The sequence below is a fragment of the Saccoglossus kowalevskii genome, chromosome 9, assembly GCF_978046115.1.
Source record: "Saccoglossus kowalevskii chromosome 9, keSacKowa6.1, whole genome shotgun sequence".
NCBI lineage: Eukaryota > Metazoa > Hemichordata > Enteropneusta > Harrimaniidae > Saccoglossus > Saccoglossus kowalevskii.
Window position 1 is genome coordinate 25,268,045 of NC_140649.1, and position 21,893 is coordinate 25,289,937.

General features: G+C 34.8%; 1 protein-coding gene across 1 annotated transcript in view; it reads right to left on the reverse strand.

Moving 5' to 3' along the window:
* LOC100366733 (QRFP-like peptide receptor) overlaps nucleotides 1-20,512 on the reverse strand; it is a 56,502-nt gene extending 35,990 nt beyond the window's left edge. Inside the window, exon 1 of the mRNA XM_002741999.2 lies at nucleotides 20,183-20,512. Coding sequence (XP_002742045.2) covers nucleotides 20,183-20,512 — 330 coding nt within the window. The remainder of the gene's footprint in view (nucleotides 1-20,182) is intronic.
* Nucleotides 20,513-21,893: the final 1,381 nt, after the last annotated feature.

The following is a 21,893-nucleotide window of genomic DNA, read 5'->3' on the forward strand; positions in this document are numbered from 1 at the left end:
ATGATTACGTGATAAATATGAGCGAAGGACTACGTTTATATTATAAATCTGAGCGAAGAACCACGTTTATATTATACATATGAGCGAAGGACCACGTTTATACTATAAATATGAGCGAAAGACCACGTTTATATTATAAATATGAGCGAAGGACCATGATTACGTGGCAAATATGAGCGAAGAACCACATTTATATTATACATATGAGCGAAGGACCACGTTTATATTATAAATATGAGCGAAGGACCACGTTTGTATTATAAATATGAGTGAAGGACCACGTTTATATTAGAAATATGAGAGAAGGACCATGATTACGTGACAAATATGAGCGAAGGACCACAATTATATTATACATATGAGCGAAGGACCACGTTTATACTATAAATATGCGCGAAGGACCACGATTGTATTATAAATAGGTGCGAAGGACCACGATTATATTATAAATAAGAGCGAATGACCACGATTACGTGATAAATATGACCGAAGGACCACGTTTATATTATAAATATGAGCGAGGACCACAATTACGTGATAAATATGAGCGAAGAACCACGTTTATATTAAAAATATGAGCGAGGACCACAATTACGTGATAAATATGAGCGAAGGACTACGTTTATATTATAAATATGAGCGAAGGACCACGTTTATATTATAAATATGAGCGAAGGACCATGATTACTTGATAAAAATGAGCAAAGGACCACGTTTTTATTGTAAATATTCGCGAATAACCGTTATTACGTGGCTAATATGAGCGAAGGACCTTGAGTACGTTATGAATATGAGCGAAGGACCACGTTTATATTATAAATATGAGCGAAGGACCACGATTATATTATAAATAAGAGCGAAGAACCATGATTACGTGATAAATATGAGCGAAGGACCACGTTTATATTATAAACATGAGCGAAGGACCACGTTTTTATTAAAAATATGAGCGAAGGACAGTGATTACGTGACAAATATGAGGGAAGGACCACGATTATATTATAAATAGATGCGAAGAACCACGATTACATGACGAATATGAGCGAAGGACCACGTTTATATTGTAAATATTCGCGAATAACCGTTATTACGTGGCTAATATGAGCGAAGGACCTTGAGTACGTTATGAATATGAGCGAAGGACCACGTTTATATTATAAATATGAGCGAAGGACCACGTTTATATTATAAATATGAGCGAAGGACCACGATTATATTATAAATAAGAGCGAAGAACCATGATTACGTGATAAATATGAGCGAAGGACCACGTTTATATTATAAACATGAGCGAAGGACCACGTTTTTATTAAAAATATGAGCGAAGGACCATGATTACGTGGCAAATATGAGCGAAGAACCACATTTATATTATACATATGAGCGAAGGACCACGTTTATATTATAAATATGAGCGAAGGACCACGTTTATATTATAAATATGACTGAAGGACCACGTTTATATTAGAAATATGAGAGAAGGACCATGATTACGTGACAAATATGAGCGAAGGACCACAATTATATTATACATATGAGCGAAGGACCACGTTTATACTATAAATATGCGCGAAGGACCACGATTATATTATAAATACGTGCGAAGGACCACGATTATATTATAAATAAGAGCGAATGACCACGATTACGTGATAAATATATGCGAAGGACCACGTTTATATTATAAATATGAGCGAGGACCACAATTACGTGATAAATATGAGCGAAGAACCACGTTTATATTAAAAATATGAGCGAGGACCACAATTACGTGATAAATATGAGCGAAGGACTACGTTTATATTATAAATATGAGCGAAGGACCACGTTTATATTATAAATATGAGCGAGGACCACAATTACGTGATAAATATGAGCGAAGGACTACGTTTATATTATAAATATGAGCGAAGGACCACGTTTATATTATAAATATGAGTGAAGGACCACGTTTATATTATAAATATAAGCGAAGGACCATGATTACGTGACAAATATGAGCGAAGGACCACATTTATATTATACATATGAACGAAGGACCACGTTTTTATTAAAAATATGAGTGAAGGACCACGTTTAATTTATAAATATGAGCGAAGGGCCATGATTACGTGATAAATATGAGCGAAGGACTACGTTTATATTATAAATCTGAGCGAAGAACCACGTTTATATTATACATATGAGCGAAGGACCACGTTTATACTATAAATATGAGCGAAAGACCACGTTTATATTATAAATATGAGCGAAGGACCATGATTACGTGGCAAATATGAGCGAAGAACCACATTTATATTATACATATGAGCGAAGGACCACGTTTATATTATAAATATGAGCGAAGGACCACGTTTGTATTATAAATATGAGTGAAGGACCACGTTTATATTAGAAATATGAGAGAAGGACCATGATTACGTGACAAATATGAGCGAATGACCACAATTATATTATACATATGAGCGAAGGACCACGTTTATACTATAAATATGCGCGAAGGACCACGATTGTATTATAAATATGTGCGAAGGACCACGATTATATTATAAATAAGAGCGAATGACCACGATTACGTGATAAATATGAGCGAAGGACCACGTTTATATTATAAATATGAGCGAGGACCACAATTACGTGATAAATATGAGCGAAGAACCACGTTTATATTAAAAATATGAGCGAGGACCACAATTACGTGATAAATATGAGCGAAGGACTACGTTTATATTATAAATATGAGCGAAGGACCACGTTTATATTATAAATATGAGCGAAGGACCATGATTACTTGATAAAAATGAGCAAAGGACCACGTTTTTATTGTAAATATTCGCGAATAACCGTTATTACGTGGCTAATATGAGCGAAGGACCTTGAGTACGTTATGAATATGAGCGAAGGACCACGTTTATATTATAAATATGAGCGAAGGACCACGATTATATTATAAATAAGAGCGAAGAACCATGATTACGTGATAAATATGAGCGAAGGACTACGTTTATATTATAAACATGAGCGAAGGACCACGTTTTTATTAAAAATATGAGCGAAGGACAGTGATTACGTGACAAATATGAGGGAAGGACCACGGTTATATTATAAATAGATGCGAAGAACCACGATTACATGACGAATATGAGCGAAGGACCACGTTTATATTGTAAATATTCGCGAATAACCGTTATTACGTGGCTAATATGAGCGAAGGACCTTGAGTACGTTATGAATATGAGCGAAGGACCACGTTTATATTATAAATATGAGCGAAGGACCACGTTTATATTATAAATATGAGCGAAGGACCACGATTATATTATAAATAAGAGCGAAGAACCATGATTACGTGATAAATATGAGCGAAGGACCACGTTTATATTATAAACATGAGCGAAGGACCACGTTTTTATTAAAAATATGAGCGAAGGACCATGATTACGTGGCAAATATGAGCGAAGAACCACATTTATATTATACATATGAGCGAAGGACCACGTTTATATTATAAATATGAGCGAAGGACCACGTTTATATTATAAATATGACTGAAGGACCACGTTTATATTAGAAATATGAGAGAAGGACCATGATTACGTGACAAATATGAGCGAAGGACCACAATTATATTATACATATGAGCGAAGGACCACGTTTATACTATAAATATGCGCGAAGGACCACGATTATATTATAAATAGGTGCGAAGGACCATGATTACGTGATAAATATGAGCGAAGGACCACGTTTATATTATAAATAAGAGCGAAGGACCACAATTATATTATAAATAAGAGCGAATGACCACGATTACGTGATAAATATGAGCGAAGGACCACGTTTATATTATAAATATGAGCAAGGACCACGATTAAATTATAGATATATGAGCGAAGGACCATGATTACATGATAAATATGAGCGACGGACCACGTTTATATTATAAATATGAGGGAAGGACTACGTTTTTATTGTAAATATTCGCGAATAACCGTTATTACGTGGCTAATATGAGCGAAGGACCATGAGTACGTTATGAATATGAGCGAAGGACCACGTTTATATTATAAATATGAGCGAAGGACCACGATTATATTATAAATAAGAGCGAAGAACCATGATTACGTGATAAATATGAGCGAAGGACGACGTTTATATTATAAACATGAGCGAAGGACCACGTTTTTATTAAAAATATGAGCGAAGGACAGTGATTACGTGACAAATATGAGGGAAGGACCACGATTATATTATAAATAGATGCGAAGAACCACGATTACATGATGAATATGAGCGAAGGACCACGTTTATACTATAAATATGAGCGAAGGACCATGATTATATTATAAATAGGTGCGAAGGACCATGATTACGTGATAAATATGAGCGAAGGACCACGTTTATATCATAAATAAGAGCGAAGGCCCACGATTATATTATAAATAAGAGCGAATGACCACGATTACGTGATAAATATGAGCGAAGGACTACGTTTATATTATAAATATGAGCAAGGACCACGATTATATTATAGATATATGAGCGAAGGACCATGATTACGTGATAAATATGAGCGATGGACCACGTTTATATTATAAATATGAGCGAAGGACTACGTTTTTATTGTAAATATTCGCGAATAACCGTTATTACGTGGCTAATATGAGCGAAGGACCATGAGTACGTTATGAATATGAGCGAAGGACCACGTTTATATTATAAATATGAGCGAAGGACCACGATTATATTATAAATAAGAGCGAAGAACCATGATTACGTGATAAATATGAGCAAAGGACCACGTTTATATTATAAACATGAGCGAAGGACAGTGATTACGTGACAAATATGAGGGAAGGACCACGATTATATTATAAATAGATGCGAAGGACCACGATTACATGATGAATATGAGCGAAGGACCACGTTTATATTATGAATATGAGCGTAGGACCACGTTTATACTATAAATATGAGCGAAGGACCATGATTACGTGTTAAATATGAGCGAAGGACTACGTTTATATTATAAATATGAGCGAAGGACCACATTTATATTATACATATGAGCGAAGGACCACGTTTATACTATAAATATGAGCGAAAGACCACGATTACGTGACAAATATGAGCGAAGGACCACATTTATATTATACATATGAGCGAAGGACCACGTTTATATTATAAATATGAGCGAAGGACCATGATTACGTGGCAAATATGAGCGAAGAACCACATTTATATTATACATATGAGCGAAGGACCACGTTTATATTATAACTATGAGCGAAGGACCACGTTTATATTATAAATATGAGTGAAGGACCACGTTTATATTATAAATATGAGCGAAGGACCACGTTTATACTATAAATATGCGCGAAGGACCACGATTATATTATAAATAGGTGCGAAGGACCATGATTACGTGATAAATATGAGCGAATGACCACGTTTATATTATAAATAAGAGCGAAGGACCACAATTATATTATAAATAAGAGCGAATGACCACGATTACGTGATAAATATGAGCGAATGACCACGTTTATATTATAAATATGAGCAAGGACCACGATTATATTACAGATATATGAGCGACGGACCATGATTACGTGATAAATATGAGCGATGGACCACGTTTATATTATAAATATGAGCGAAGGACCACGTTTTTATTGTAATTATTCGCGAATAACCGTTATTACGTGGCTAATATGAGCGAAGGACCATGAGTACGTTATGAATATGAGCGAAGGACCACGTTTATATTATAAACATGAGCGAAGGACCACGTTTTTATTAAAAATATGAGCGAAGGACAGTGATTACGTGACAAATATGAGGGAAGGACCACATTGATATTATAAATATGAGCAAGGACCACGATTATATTATAGATATATGAGCGAAGGACCATGATTACGTGATAAATATGAGCGATGGACCACGTTTATATTATAAATATGAGCGAAGGACCACGATTATATTATAAATAAGAGCGAAGAACCATGATTACGTGATAAATATGAGCGAAGGACAACGATTATATTATAAATAGGTGCGAAGGATCACGATTACGTGATAAATATGAGCGAAGGACAATGTTTATATGATAAATATGAGCGAGAACCACAATTACGTGATAAATATGAGCGAAGGACTACTTTTATATTATAAATATGAGCGAAGGACAATGAGTACGTATAAATATGAGCGAAGGACCACGTTCATATTATAAATATGAGCGAGGACCACAATTACGTGATAAATATGAGCGAAGGACCACGTTTATATTATAAATATGAGCGAAGGACCACGATTATATTATAAATAAGATCGAAGAACCATGATTACGTGATAAATATGAGCAAAGCACCACGTTTATATTATAAATAAGAGCGAAGGACCACGATTACGTGATAAATATGAGCGAAGGACCACGTTTATTTATGTTATAAATATGAGCGAAGGACAACATTTATATTATACATATGAACGAAGGACCACGTTTTTATTAAAAATATGAGCGAAGGACCACAATTACGTGATAAATATGAGCGAAGGACCACGTTTATATTATAAATATGAGCGAAGGACCACGATTATATTATAAATAAGAGCGAAGAACCATGATTACGTGATAAATATGAGCAAAGGACCACGTTTATTTTATAAATATGAGCGAAGGGCCATTATTACGTGACAAATATGAGCGATGGACCACGTTTATATTATAAATATGAGCGAAGGACCACGTTTTTATTGTAAATATTCGCGAATAACCGTTATTACGTGGCTAATATGAGCGAAGGACCATGAGTACGTTATGAATATGAGCGAAGGACCACGTTTATATTATAAACATGAGCGAAGGACCACGTTTTTATTAAAAATATGAGCGAAGGACAGTGATTACGTGACAAATATGAGGGAAGGACCACATTGATATTATAAATATGAGCAAGGACCACGATTATATTATAGATATATGAGCGAAGGACCATGATTACGTGATAAATATGAGCGATGGACCACGTTTATATTATAAATATGAGCGAAGGACCACGATTATATTATAAATAAGAGCGAAGAACCATGATTACGTGATAAATATGAGCGAAGGACAACGATTATATTATAAATAGGTGCGAAGGATCACGATTACGTGATAAATATGAGCGAAGGACAATGTTTATATGATAAATATGAGCGAGAACCACAATTACGTGATAAATATGAGCGAAGGACTACTTTTATATTATAAATATGAGCGAAGGACAATGAGTACGTTATAAATATGAGCGAAGGACCACGTTCATATTATAAATATGAGCGAGGACCACAATTACGTGATAAATATGAGCGAAGGACCACGTTTATATTATAAATATGAGCGAAGGACCACGATTATATTATAAATAAGATCGAAGAACCATGATTACGTGATAAATATGAGCAAAGGACCACGTTTATATTATAAATAAGAGCGAAGGACCACGATTACGTGATAAATATGAGCGAAGGACCACGTTTATTTATGTTATAAATATGAGCGAAGGACAACATTTATATTATACATATGAACGAAGGACCACGTTTTTATTAAAAATATGAGCGAAGGACCACAATTACGTGATAAATATGAGCGAAGGACCACGTTTATATTATAAATATGAGCGAAGGACCACGATTATATTATAAATAAGAGCGAAGAACCATGATTACGTGATAAATATGAGCAAAGGACCACGTTTATTTTATAAATATGAGCGAAGGGCCACGTTTATATTATAAATATGAGCGAAGGACCACGTTTATATTATAAATATGAGCGAAGGACCACGTTTATATTATAAATAAGAGCGAAGGACCACGATTACGTGATAAATATGAGCGAAGGACCACGATTATATTATAAATAGATGCGAAGGACCACGATTATATGATGAATATGAGCGAAGGACCACGTTTATATTATGAATATGTGCGAAGGACCACGTTTATACTATAAATATGAGCGAAAGACCACGATTACGTGACAAATATGAGCGAAGGACCACATTTATATTATACATATGAGCGAAGGACCACGTTTATATTTTAAATATGAGCGAAGGACCATGATTACGTGGCAAATATGAGCGAAGAACCACATTTATATTATACATATGAGCGAAGGACCACGTTTATATTATAAATGTGAGCGAAGGACCACGTTTATATTATAAATATGAGTGAAGGACCACGTTTATATTAGAAATATGAGAGAAGGACCATGATTACGTGACAAATTTGAGCGAAGGACCACATTTATATTATACATATGAGCGAAGGACCACGTTTATACTATAAATATGAGCGAAGGACCACGATTATATTATAAATAGGTGCGAAGGACCATGATTACGTGATAAATATGAGCGAAGGACCACGTTTATATTATAAATAAGAGCGAAGGACCACGATTATGTGATAAATATGAGCGAAGGACCACGTTTATATTATAAATAAGAGCGAAGGACCACGATTATATTATAAATAAGAGCGAAGGACCACGATTACGTGATAAATATGAGCGAAGGACCACGTTTATATTATAAATATGAGCGGAGGACCCTGATTACTTGATAAAAATGAGCGAAGGACCACGTTTTTATTGTAAATATTCGCGAATGACCGTTATTACGTGGCTAATATGAGCAAAAGACTGCGATTATATTATAAATATGAGCGAAGGACCATGAGTACGTTATAAATATGGGCGAAGGACCACGTTTATATTATAAACATGAGCGAAGGACCACGTTTTTATTAAAAATATGAGCGAAGGACCGTGATTACGTGACAAATATGTGGGAAGGACCACATTTATATTATAAAAATGAGCGGAGGACTACGATTATATTATAAATATGAGCGAAGGACCACGATTACGTGATAAATGTGAGCGAAGGACCACGTTTATATTATAAATATGAGCGAAGGACCACGATTATATTATAAATAAGAGCGAAGAACCATGATTACGTGATAAATATGAGCGAAGGACCACGTTTATATTATAAATATGATCGAAGGACCACGTTTATACTATAAATATGAGCGAAGGACTACGATTATATTATAAATATGAGCGAAGGACCATGAGTACGTCATAAATTAGAGCGAAGGCCCATGTTCATATTATAAATATGAGCGAGGACCACAATTACGTGATAAATATGAGCGAAGGACCACATTTATATTATAAATATGAGCGAAGGACCACGTTTATATTATAAATAAGAGCGAAGAACCATGATTACGTGATAAATATGAGCGAAGGACCACGTTTATATTATAAATAAGAGCGAAGGACCACGATTACGTGATAAATATGAGCGAAGGACCACGTTTATTTATATTATAAATATGAGCGAAAGACCCACGTCTATATTATAAATATGAGCGAAGGACCACATTTGTGTTATAAATATGAGCGAAGGAGACCACGTTCATAAAACATCACAAGGTCAGCACTCAGCTGGAACCCACAGGGCAAAAGAAAATGGAGCCGTCCAAGAAATACCCGGCGACGGGATCTAGAGGCTGATGTCCGGAGGTTGGGCTATACGTAGAGGGAAGTGGAGCGTCTGGCACAGAACCGGCCTGGTTGGAGAAATCTTTTTGATGTCCTTGGAGGGACGATAGGCATTAATAAAAATTAATAATCTATCAATTTGTTTATACTTAGCTTTACAATTCATTAATTAACATTGCATTGGATACTAGCCGTACGTTTTTCTTCAGGATTTTAAAATATTCATGTCAATTGTTTTTTAATTCATACACAAAATGTTTTGTATAAGAAAAATACTATTATTATATGATGGCAAATGTTTAGCTCCGGGTATGTTGAAAACATATAATAATATATCATCTTAACAAGTAATGTAACTTTAATATTAATAAAGTGTTTTTGTTTGAAAATGGGAAAATATTATTAATAATATAAAAGACTATTCATACAAAACTTTGGTAATTTTGAATACAAATTATAATATAGTCGTACCAAATTATATTTCAGATTATTTTTAAATGGAGTTTCTACGTGTATTGGGTATTGTGGTTTGTGCGTGGTTTCGATATTACTTTCATCTGTATTTTGTGACAATATGATTATTACTACAATTTCTAATGGAAGCAGGTGTTTTTCCACGCGTGGGCGATAGATTGTTGACTCACATATCTATTGTTTCTACGCCTATATAGGCAATATTGCAACAAAATGTACGAGGTTGAATAAGTTCTCTTTTCAGGTACTACATGTTGATAAATGTGTGATAACAATATACGACCCACTGTTCATAATACCCGTCAGGGGAAGAGTCCATAAAGTGAGTTTCAAAAAGCTCTAAAACTATTATTTAGTTCTGTTTTATTTGTAAGCATTATTTTTGTATAAAATGTGTTATTATTCTTCATCTTTATTCCCACGTCCACTCAAAAAAATGCAAATTATCACGATCCACTAACTCGTTTTTATCTTAGCAAGCAATTTAATTTACCACTGAATGTTTTGGTTTGTGCAAAATACGTATGTGCGAACACAACAAGTAACCCGAAAAGTCAACTTAGTGGTCGAAATTTGTTCATTGCTATTGCTTGTAGGTAATACTCAGTCAATAAGCACTAACAGACTAAGATGTCATTTCAAACCTCACTGTTACGCGTAGAGAATCCATGGAACTGTCAGTCTGGTAAACCAGGCTACAACAAATTGACCGCTCGTGTCTGGCAAACCATTTAGTTGCTTACATCTCAACATAAAGCAATCCGATGTTGTTGTATATTGGGTATAGGATGAACACATGTGGTGACAATGACCATTCCAGTCCAAAATATGCACATTAGCCCAATACACTTTAATATTCACAATATAGAGTACGACTATTATTACATGATATAAGTACCAAGATTGGGGTGTGGTTAATGTCAAGCCAATTATTTTAGCAATTATTTCAAACTATGTTATCACACGGAAGAAGTCCCTGCTTTGTTTTGTTTTGTTTTAATTCCATTATAATGTAGCCTTGACTCCAGTCATTTAGATTTCCCTTCTCAGTGCATCCGAGAATGATCTGCTGAATTGCAACGTTAATACGTAGACGGCACAGAATTCTGTGTCATCACTGATTGGATGTCTCCATGTCTTCAGTTCATTCTCATGGAAACTCTTATGCGCTGACTGAGTCGTAAATAAGGTCTGCTCACTGCCAGAACGATTTACTAGTCTATTATATAATCAAGTTTAATTATAATGTCAATGCCTAAAGAAAACCAAATGAAATGACTCCAGTTCATTTCCCCTTGACACATGATATGATATTAATCCGGAATTAAACTACATTTTCTATTTCTTCACGATTTGTATTGGAAATAATTAATGTTATTTGTTTAATAATTGATAGTTTATATTTGCTATTCTTACAAGCAGGGTATAACTCGTCATAATAATGACACCGACTGTGGCGTGTTAAAGTTTTGTATTTAATGTTCACCAAGTTACGATGTCGCTTGTTTTTGTTCTTATTTTGATTACCAAAATTTGCAATGATTGGGCATTTTGGCACATTTTTCTAACCATGCAGGCCGGGATGTATTGACGTTGTTTAGGGGATAGTGGGCTCGCATCACATAAGTGAGATATTAGTTCCATCCGATCCTTAATCATTCCTTCATGTTGAACATAAATTCCTTCAATGCGTAATTACAGCCAGTCCCCGTGAAATTTAATTAAGTCAGGCATATTCGGTTAAACGGATTTCGAATCGATCAAACTCGTGCACTGTGTCAAATTACTAATAATTGTTGGATTATGTATTACCATATTATAACACACGGGAAGAGTGCATACATAAACTAATTATTAATTGTTATTTATGTTTCAGTATCTCAAGAGCTGCATTGTACAGGAAACTCTTCGCTTTAGTGCAGGTTATCAACAGTTAAACAGTTAAATAACCAACCCAATCATGTTAAATAATTGTGCAAATACACAAATACACAGGGATATAAAGTTAAGTAACATACAAATGTGATTTTGACAAAATCAAATAATGTACATATCAAGTAGAATGCACGTGCGTGATTTATAGTGGTGATATATAAGGGCATCCCATTCTTGATTCTTGATTATGATATGTGAGCTACTGGTATATTAGCAACATGTCAAAATGACGATATTAACACATAAATTACTAGTTTGGGCCTATTGCATTCATAGTACATTATTTTATTTATTGTATACAAAATGAACTCAGTAAAGAATGTACCGTATATTAAATTCTGTTGGCATTGCTTATTAGAGTGACTCTAAATATCTGCACTCTGAAATAATGAGTGATATGAAAAAAAGGTTGAGTTAAATATATTATTAATAAATCCATATGTATTTTGTATTGTTGTTAAAAGTTTATCAAAGACAAAACGGTTAATTCAACATATTCAAAAATCGTCAAAGGTCAAGGAAACACTATATATTATCATTATTTTATTTCCATTTCTCTAAAGAAATATACCCCATTAACCTGGGGGGACAGGTTACACTGCATATAAAAATAAAGTTACAAGCGTGACTTTAATCGCCTCAATAAAATAAAATATTATAACTCATCTATTAGAGAACTCACACTAACAAATTATATCTAATCTGAAAAGCTGTGTATACAAATCTTGCAAGAATTTGGATGATTTCATGGTTATCCTGGGAAAATATATATATAAGTTTACTGATAGGCGAAAGGAGCTCAACTTGTGGTTCAATGCAGTTAATTCAATCAAAAAATGATTTTAGAATATGGTTATATGCTGGACAAACTACCAGAAAATGAGTCTCATCTTCAACAGCATCTGTACATATTTGGCAGGTTCTATTTTCCACTGAAGTTCCATAATATCTACCGATCTCAATGTGTAACTTATGATTAGAGCACTGAAAGTTAGTTAAGCTTGTCTGTACAAGGGAACACGAACGATATCCAAATAATTCTCATAAACAATATTTGTTTTAAATTGGCGAAACGTTCGTAACTTATTTCTACTGTTTGGGGATTTACGAACATCGTCAAATAAAGCACTTTCCAACTTTTGAAATAACAATCTCTCCCTTTCTTTCCAATTAACAACGTTATTTCATCTCATCAATAAACTTATTTTCCCAAATAGTATGCATATTTTGTTTAATTAATAATTTCTTAATAGCTAAAGCAAAATATGGCTTTCCTACTAGTGCCAATTGTTCTGACTCTCTATAGGCTTTGTGAACATTAGATGACATTTCTAGATTACTTTTCGAAAATTAAATATGGATTATATTTCTGTGGAGATCGTACGAGTTGCCCCATAACTGCATTGCTGGTTGTATTTTGCCCCACACCTAATATATATTTACACCACTTTAACTGAACATCTTCAATTGGTTTACAATATCGATTTCCTATAACTGACGCTCCATAGTTTAAAATTCGTTTAATTTTAGAGTTAAATATTGTTTTGAAGTAATTTTAGAGAAATCTCGTTACCAATTCCTTTCCTGACCACGTACGCTGCCTTTGAAGCTTTTCCGGCCAAAATTGCATATGCTAACTTAAATGAACCATTTTAGGCAAAGACAACACCTAGATATGTATAATTTACAACAATATCAATTTGATTTCCAAATAGTTTCAAATCCAAGTTATCGTCATCACAGTCACGAATATACTATTGAAGATAATAATTTCAGTTTTAGTGGTGTTTACAAACTTTTCCACGTGCACGTATAACAATAAAATTGAAATCTGGCAAGTAACAACTGTAAACCCAAAACACTATCAGATACAATAACGGTGTCGTCGGCATACATAAGACATGTTAGTGGATAATCATCCAATTCAACACCATTAAATGGTGCTTTATTCAAAGCCTTTTCTAAATCGTTTAGAAAAAGTGCAAATTGGGCTTAATATGCCCTTTGTTGTACCTGTCGCATACGACTCCATATCACTGAGAATGTTCTAGAACCGTACCGAGATTCTAGATTTTTTTTAGAAACTGGTTGAATAATAGAACACTGTAGAAGGCAATATAAGGTAATGGAATATTCTAGAAATTTGTAGTAAATTCCAGACTCATTATGTATGCTGATGTAATGGTCTATTTATAGACACTGGGGGTATATATAGGGGAGTTGTTCAGCACTGAGTTCAGATCGGAGATCTCGTTGAGTTGTATTGGAGTTTAAGTATCTAGTTATTGGAGTAGTAGAGTTTTACCGCGTTATTGTACTTGATGTTTGCAGAGTATAATAATACCAGTACCAGTTGAAACCTCATCTGTTGGCTCCGTGTTCGTATGTTATCATCGCCGCCAGGGAAGTCTTTCTGTTACTATTGCCATTTTGGAATTTGGACCATCACACCTGTACTATACCAATTACGGTAATATTGCGTTGCGTGTGACAGTACCCCAATCTCAGATGTATACGTTTTTGTATAACCATGCGGTAATTTTACACAATATTTAACCACACTGTACACACTCTTTAAAAGATTGACTATTTTACAACTAAAGCTTACTCTAACAAGCTTTAAAAATAAACTAGCTTGGTCAACATAGTCAAACGCTTTTTATAGTCTACAAAACAAATGTAAAATCTCTTTCTAGCGACTCTATATTTCTCAATTAGCGTTGACAGGGTAAAATATTATTCTCAGTGCTGTGATTTGCCCGGACGCCTGCCTGATTATCACTGAGAATATTATTTGTATCAAGCCATTTGACTATTCTTTAGTTAATAATAATTGTAAAATAACTTACCAAAACAACTCAATAGGGAAATGTCACGGTAATTAGCGGGGTCGTGTATGCTACCTTTCTTAAAAATTGAACAAATCAGTAATCAAATCTTGATTACTATTTTGAATAATTCATTTCTAAAGCCATCAAATCCGGGTTATTTTTTTTTCATTTTTAATTTCTTTATTGCAGCTATCACTTCCTCCGTACTAATCTCCATATCAAGTTGTATAGTATCAATATAATCTTGTCGTGTATTATCATGAGTGGGAATTTCAGAGCCCACTGTCTCGGAAACTGGTGCTTTACTCAAACTCTCAAAATAACTACTCTGTGTTCAAAATATATGTATGTATATAAAAATCAAATCACAAATTATTCTTCCATGTCATCGCTTCAAATAACGTGATACTGTTGTATTTTCATTTTTGCTGGAAGTTTCCCGATGGATGTACTTTATAAAGAAGCAGTATCTGTACTGGTTTCAACTCTTCAAAATATTACAATACAAGAAGCTGAGTGTACTCTAACTAAGCGTGTTTTATAATAATATGTATAGAAACGCCACGAGCAAGTGTAGGTTTTAGTGAAAATCTCGTAAATGAACAGAGTGTGCTAGCCAAAACTACGGCTGTATTATTGTAAATACAAACAGTCAGCATCAGTGTATTTTGTATATGTGGTTTAAAGGAAATGCCAGTACATTTATTTATCTTGTTACGCGTTTAGTGTTATGTACTTGTCAGTGCCTCGGTCATTCAAATAAAGTCACGTGACAGTTTAGCATAGAAAAAAAATAAATGATTAATTTGATAATTGTTGTTTAATAATTTCTCTTTTTTAGCTCCGCTTACGACTTTGTCGATCGGAGCTTATAATATAAGTGATTGTCCGTCATCGTTCGTGTCAACTTTTTTATTTTCAACTTATTCTTGAAAACTACAATTCATATTGCTTTGATTCTTGGTGTCGTGTACATTGAGCAGACCTCTCTTAGATTTGTTTCATTTCGTGTTGACATCTTTAATTCTCCAATTTTGATGAATATTTTTGTCATTTTTGGTAAAAGTGATATTTTTGACTTGTTGAAAACCGCAGTTGTGATTGCTTTGATATTATATATATAGGTACTACATGTATACCTCTCTCAGATTAATTCATTTCGTGACGATATCTTTAATTCTCAAATTTTGATGAATATTTTTGGTAAAAAGTGATATTTTTTAATTCTTGTTGAAAACCAAAGTCCGATTACTTTGATATTATACATATTGTTCATGTTCTAATGAAATGTTCAGTTCTTTAATTGAAATGTGCTTTGCTAACAGCGGAGCGGAGCCGACAATACGTGATATTGAATAGCATACATTAAAGTGATTGTTGTTATTTAAGTTTTTTGAGTGAATCTACGTTTTTTTAAACGTGGTCTTTCACTCATATTTATCACGTAATCATGGTCCTTCGCTCATATTTTTAATATAAACGTGGTCCTTCGCTCTGATTTATAATATAATCGTGGTCCTTCGCTCATATTTATCACGTAATTGTGGTCCTTCGCTCATATTTATAATATAAACGCGGTCCTTCGCTCATATTTATAATATAAACGTGGTCCTTCGCTCACATTCATCACGTAATCGTGGTCCTTCGCTCTTATTTATAATAAAAACGTGGTCTTTCGCTCATATTTATAATATAAGCGTGGTCCTTCGCTCTTATTTATCACGTAGTCATGGTCCTTCGCTCATATTTACAATATAAACGTGGTCCTTCGCTCTGATTTATAATATAAACGTGGTCCTTCGCTCATATTTATCACGAATCATGGTCCTTCGCTCATATTTAAAATATAATCGTGGTTCTTCGCCCATATTTATAATATAAACGTGGTCCTTCGCTCTGATTTATAATTTAATCGTAGTCCTTCGCTCATATTAGCCACGTAATAACCATCATTCGCTCATATTTACAACAAAAACGTAGCCCTTCTCTCATTTTTATCACGTAATCGTGGTCCTTCGCTCATATTTATAATATGATCGTGGTCCTTCGCTCATATTTTTTAATAAAAACGTGGTCCTTCGCTCATATTTATAATATAAACGTGGTCCTTCGCTCATATTTATCACGTAATCGTGGTCCTTCGCTCTTATTTATAATATAAACGTGGTCCTTCGCTCATATTTACAATATAAACGTGGTCCTTCGCTCATATTTATAATATAAACGTGGTCCTTCGCTCATATTTATCACGTAATCATGGCCCTTCGCTCATATTTATAATATAAACGTGGTCCTTCGCTCACATTCATCACGTAATTGTGGTCCTTCGCTCTTATTTATAATACAAACGTGGTCTTTCGCTCATATTTATAAAATAAGCGTGGTCCTTCGCTCTTATTTATCACGTAGTCATGGTCCTTCGCTCATATTTATAATATAAACGTGGTCCTTCGCTCATATTTACAATATAATCGTGGTCCTTCGCTCATATTTATAATATAATCGTGGTCCTTCGCTCATATTTATCATCTAATCACGGTCCTTCGCTCATATTTATAATATAAACGTGGTCCTTCGCTCATATTTATAATATAATCGTGGTCCTTCGCTCATATGCATAATATAAACGTGGTCCTTCGCTCATATTTGTCACGTAATCATGGTACTTCGCTCATATTTGTCACGTAATCACGGGCCTTCGCTCTTATTTATACTATAATCGTGGTCCTTCGCTCAATTTTATCATATAAACGTCGTCCTTCGCTAATTTTTATCACGTAATCATGGTCCTTCGCTTATACTTATAATATAATCGTGGTCCTTCGCTCATATTTATAATATAATCGTGGTCCTTCGCTCATATTTACATTATAAACGTGGTCCTTCGCTCATTTTTATCACGTAATCATGGTCATTCGCTCATATTTACAATAAAAACGAGGTCCTTTGCTCATATTTATATTATAATTGTGGTCCTTCGCTTTTTTATTATTTTTGTAAATGTAATTGTTGCTGCATAATTTGTGAACAAATGCAACGTATAACAACGTAATTCGTATCAGCGTTTTATAGTCATTACACCCGTTTAAGTCCTTCGGTCTTTCGGTTAGGTCCTTCGGTCCTTCGCGGTCCTTCGTTTTAGTGAGTACCTCAATATCTTAAAAAAATGTCTGATTCGTTTTTATTAGACCATTTTATATGCTCTTCTTTTTAAATACCTTCTCGTTTGGATATAGTTTGTGGTTCCGGGGATGTTGATGCAAGTAGACAGACACTATTATAATAAAGGAAAGTTGTAAATACAGCCATACAGCTGGAACGGGAGTGTGGATTTCGTAGCCAGCTGACAGTGACGTGATGTACACATGAGGAGAAAGGATATCGCCGAAACCTGGTCGTTTTTATTTTCGAGATGTGAAATATAATATCTGAAATTTGAAATGGCTATTTAGATGGTTAATTTATTAGTTCAAAAAATACCATGCTGCAATCTAAAATTGCGTCCCATATTTAATTTCATTTGTATTTTAATCTGACATAAAAGATTACTTAGTAAGGATAGTGGGGACGGACAGAGAGCGACAGCGCAATAGTAGACGAGAGAGTGTTTCTCCAGCTAGTCAACGAAGGACATTTCTGTAACTTTTACTAAAAGCAAGATTTGATTATGAGCATTGTTTGGATAAAGAAATATACACTTAAATCAGAGTTTCTGTCCACATGCTCCCCATTGAAAAGAGCAAATATAATGGGATCAAGAGAGACCATCAGTTTATTAAACTGTGTAAATAGAACAAGATTATAAATGAAATTCATTATATTTGTTACTGTAATCAATAAGTCATCTTTAAGTCTGGAAACAACCTCTCAATGAGTTTTTTTAATGGTTAGCCTCACCCGTCAAGGCTTGAAGCTTTCTCGTATTGATTATTTCGTTCTCAATCATTTAGCACAGATTGTATTTGATATTTCGGAATTTGTTATAGTTAGTTTGTTTTACAGTAGATTTAATTCATTATTAAATGAGAACAAACTCGTGTATTCTATGTTTTTTTTCAAGGTGTCATTTAATTTAAATTAAATATAACAAATTTTATAAACTATGGAGCTCAATTTATATCCTATTGTGATTGACAGGGGACCCTGAAAGAACACTTGTGATTACGTAATTGTGATCTGCTATAATTCTACTTCACGTAACTGTAAGGTGACAAGAGTGACCCAGCTATTTCAATGCCATCGTTTTATTATGATTCATTTTACCAATGATGAATTGACTTTGCACGAAATTGTAATAAGCGTGCATCAGAATTAACATATTTGCTTATTCATTCGTAAAAAAAATGATCATATTGAAATAGTAAAATGTCGCAAGTGTCGTAAAAGCCCGATTCATATTTCGTCGGCAACCGAAACTGGCGTGTATTGGATTCCTATTAAAATCACAAAAGTTGTTAATTACACTATTTAAATGATCGACGAAGGTATTCATTGTATCGCCGGTAGCGTGGGCAACCGTAAAACTATCATTTGCTTTTAATGACGCGAACGTGTATTCGTATTGGATGTATGTTTCAATTTATGTGGATATACGTGACTGTAATCCATGCAAACTCTTGTTCTGCCGAAAGACACATACAGTTGTACATGCACTGGTATCAATATATGATTTATTTGCCAATTATCCACAACATGCCTTTTAAGAACGGTGGGGCACCTTGTCGGTCGCTGGTGATTTCTTTTCATCTTGTTTCTATGTTAGAAGTTTATCATCGTGTAACACGTTCTTCATTTATAAAAGCGGTACACAACGAAGCAATGGGTACCTTGCTTAAAAAAGTTTCCAACTCGCGCTGCACGATTGTGGCTTTTGAGCGTTTCCCCTGAAAACTGTATTGTGCTATTTAATACTACTAATTAATACTACTAACCTTTTTAAACAAGATACAACACATGTTCAATATCAAGTAGGAATCGATTTCCACAATTGGAATGTCGTAGTTGACCGCAATGCTACCTAGTAGTACGTTTCTCAATAACGAGTATTTATAGACGATCAGTGCAAATATGCGTGAGCTACTAAAGACGGATACCTTGGTAACCTGTATATACCCTTGTTAATAGATATACTAATGTTAATTTAACGTACTGTGGTATATAGGTAAAACCAGTACTCAAATTGCCAACAAAATGAAATACGGAAATAAAATGTTTTTTGTTCTACATTTTAATGAAAACATCAGCCGTACGTAATATTTGGGTGAGCATGGATTCTTCATGGCTACGTTGCCCCCATAATATACATTTCCCTTTGGAGAAAGCACACTACATAACTATGCATTCAATCACCAAGTCTTACCTGCTGTAATGACAGTACTACTGGGCACATGACTTTTCCGAATAACCAATGTCCTTTCATTATCGTGGGGAATGTAAATGGCATACAGAAGATAGCCATCGTCAAATCGGCCAGGGATAGATTGATAAGGAAGATGTTCAGGTCTGTCCATAATCGCGTACTGAACATTAACACACCGATAACCAACGTGTTACCAACGAGTGCCAATACCATGCTGATAATGCAGCCGACCATCAGACAGATCTGCTCGATAGCCGAAACGGCTAAATCATCGACGGTGTATATCCTCGGGTAGTGAAAGATGTTAAAATTGGAAAGATTCGCATTCATTGTGGAACCTGTGAACACGCGGGACTTGGCAGATCCTTCTCCCTTGCCTACGTTTGAACAGCAGATAGATTGTACTAGTTGCTGACTACTGTATTCGGTATATTCAACATGAGATCCCCACGTATTGTGTAGTCTACCGCACTAAAACATCTGTATATGTAGTAAGCTATTCCATTATATTTGAAGGGGTCGATAGTTACGTCAATGCATTCAAACCCTATGTAGTATGCCTGTCTTATTTGTCACCGCTATCAGGGGGAAATCTTCTTTCTTTCGGGTTCTCCACACTTGTCAGGGGGAAACTCGTCTCGTCTCTCTATATCTCGTCCCCTTGAGGTACGGGATCGGGAAAGTCACTTTAACTTTACAGTCAAATAAGGCACACACAACGAAATACGTTTCAGCTCTCGTCTTAGTCGGTCAATCGAGCACTCTATAAGACACAGCGCCCTGGGGAAAAAGTCCCCAAGACTCTCTTAAGGCTGAACCAAGACTCGCCCAAGACTAGACTGCCTCAAGGCTCGCCCCTGGACTCTCTCGGACTGGACTCGACTGCCCAGGACTGCACTCTCTCTCTCTTCTGCGTCTGTCGTGGAGTATTCGCCAAGACCAACTCAAACTCTCTTTATTCATTTTCAAAACTCTAACCAATTACAAAACAGTAAAAAGACTCTAGGGCGTAACCTTCAATCATAAAGCCAATCAAACTAAGTACTGAATACGTCATATCTTTTGATTAATCGTTCACTCCATTAATAACTACGGATGTCAGAATAGCGACGGTATCTTGTAATTAGTTCCAAATCACTGAGCCAAGTTCCGTCCAAAACTTCAAATAGGCCTACACGATGACAGACATAACACAGCAATTCAGCTAATAATCAACTAATTAAGTCGGTCAACAGATACGCGAAAACAAATTCATGACACATCCCTTCACCCAAACTGAGATATGCCTCTTGGCATTGCACGTTCATAAATCAAAGATACCGTCAGCCACTCATTGTCATACAGGTTAAATACAATACTAATAATAAAAGGTATAAATCAAAAAGAGTAAAACACACTAATTAAGTACTATGATTATAAAGTCTAAATACAATGGTTATAAAGTCACAAATATCAACGGTTATAAATCAAAAAACAAGGGAAAGGCTACTAATCGACTCACTTTTCTCAAAACGGTTCGCTAAGATAACCCTTCGCTGCACTGTCTCCCGTTACTAAGGTTACAAACTCTATATCAAAAGGTCAAAAAAAAAAAACTAAGGCGTGGCGGTGTAACCAAGCGATCAGCCAATCGCTGCAGTCGACAGCATGATCACGTGATTACCAGGGATGCGTCTCTCGGTTAAAGCATTGCAAAGCGGTAACTAATAAA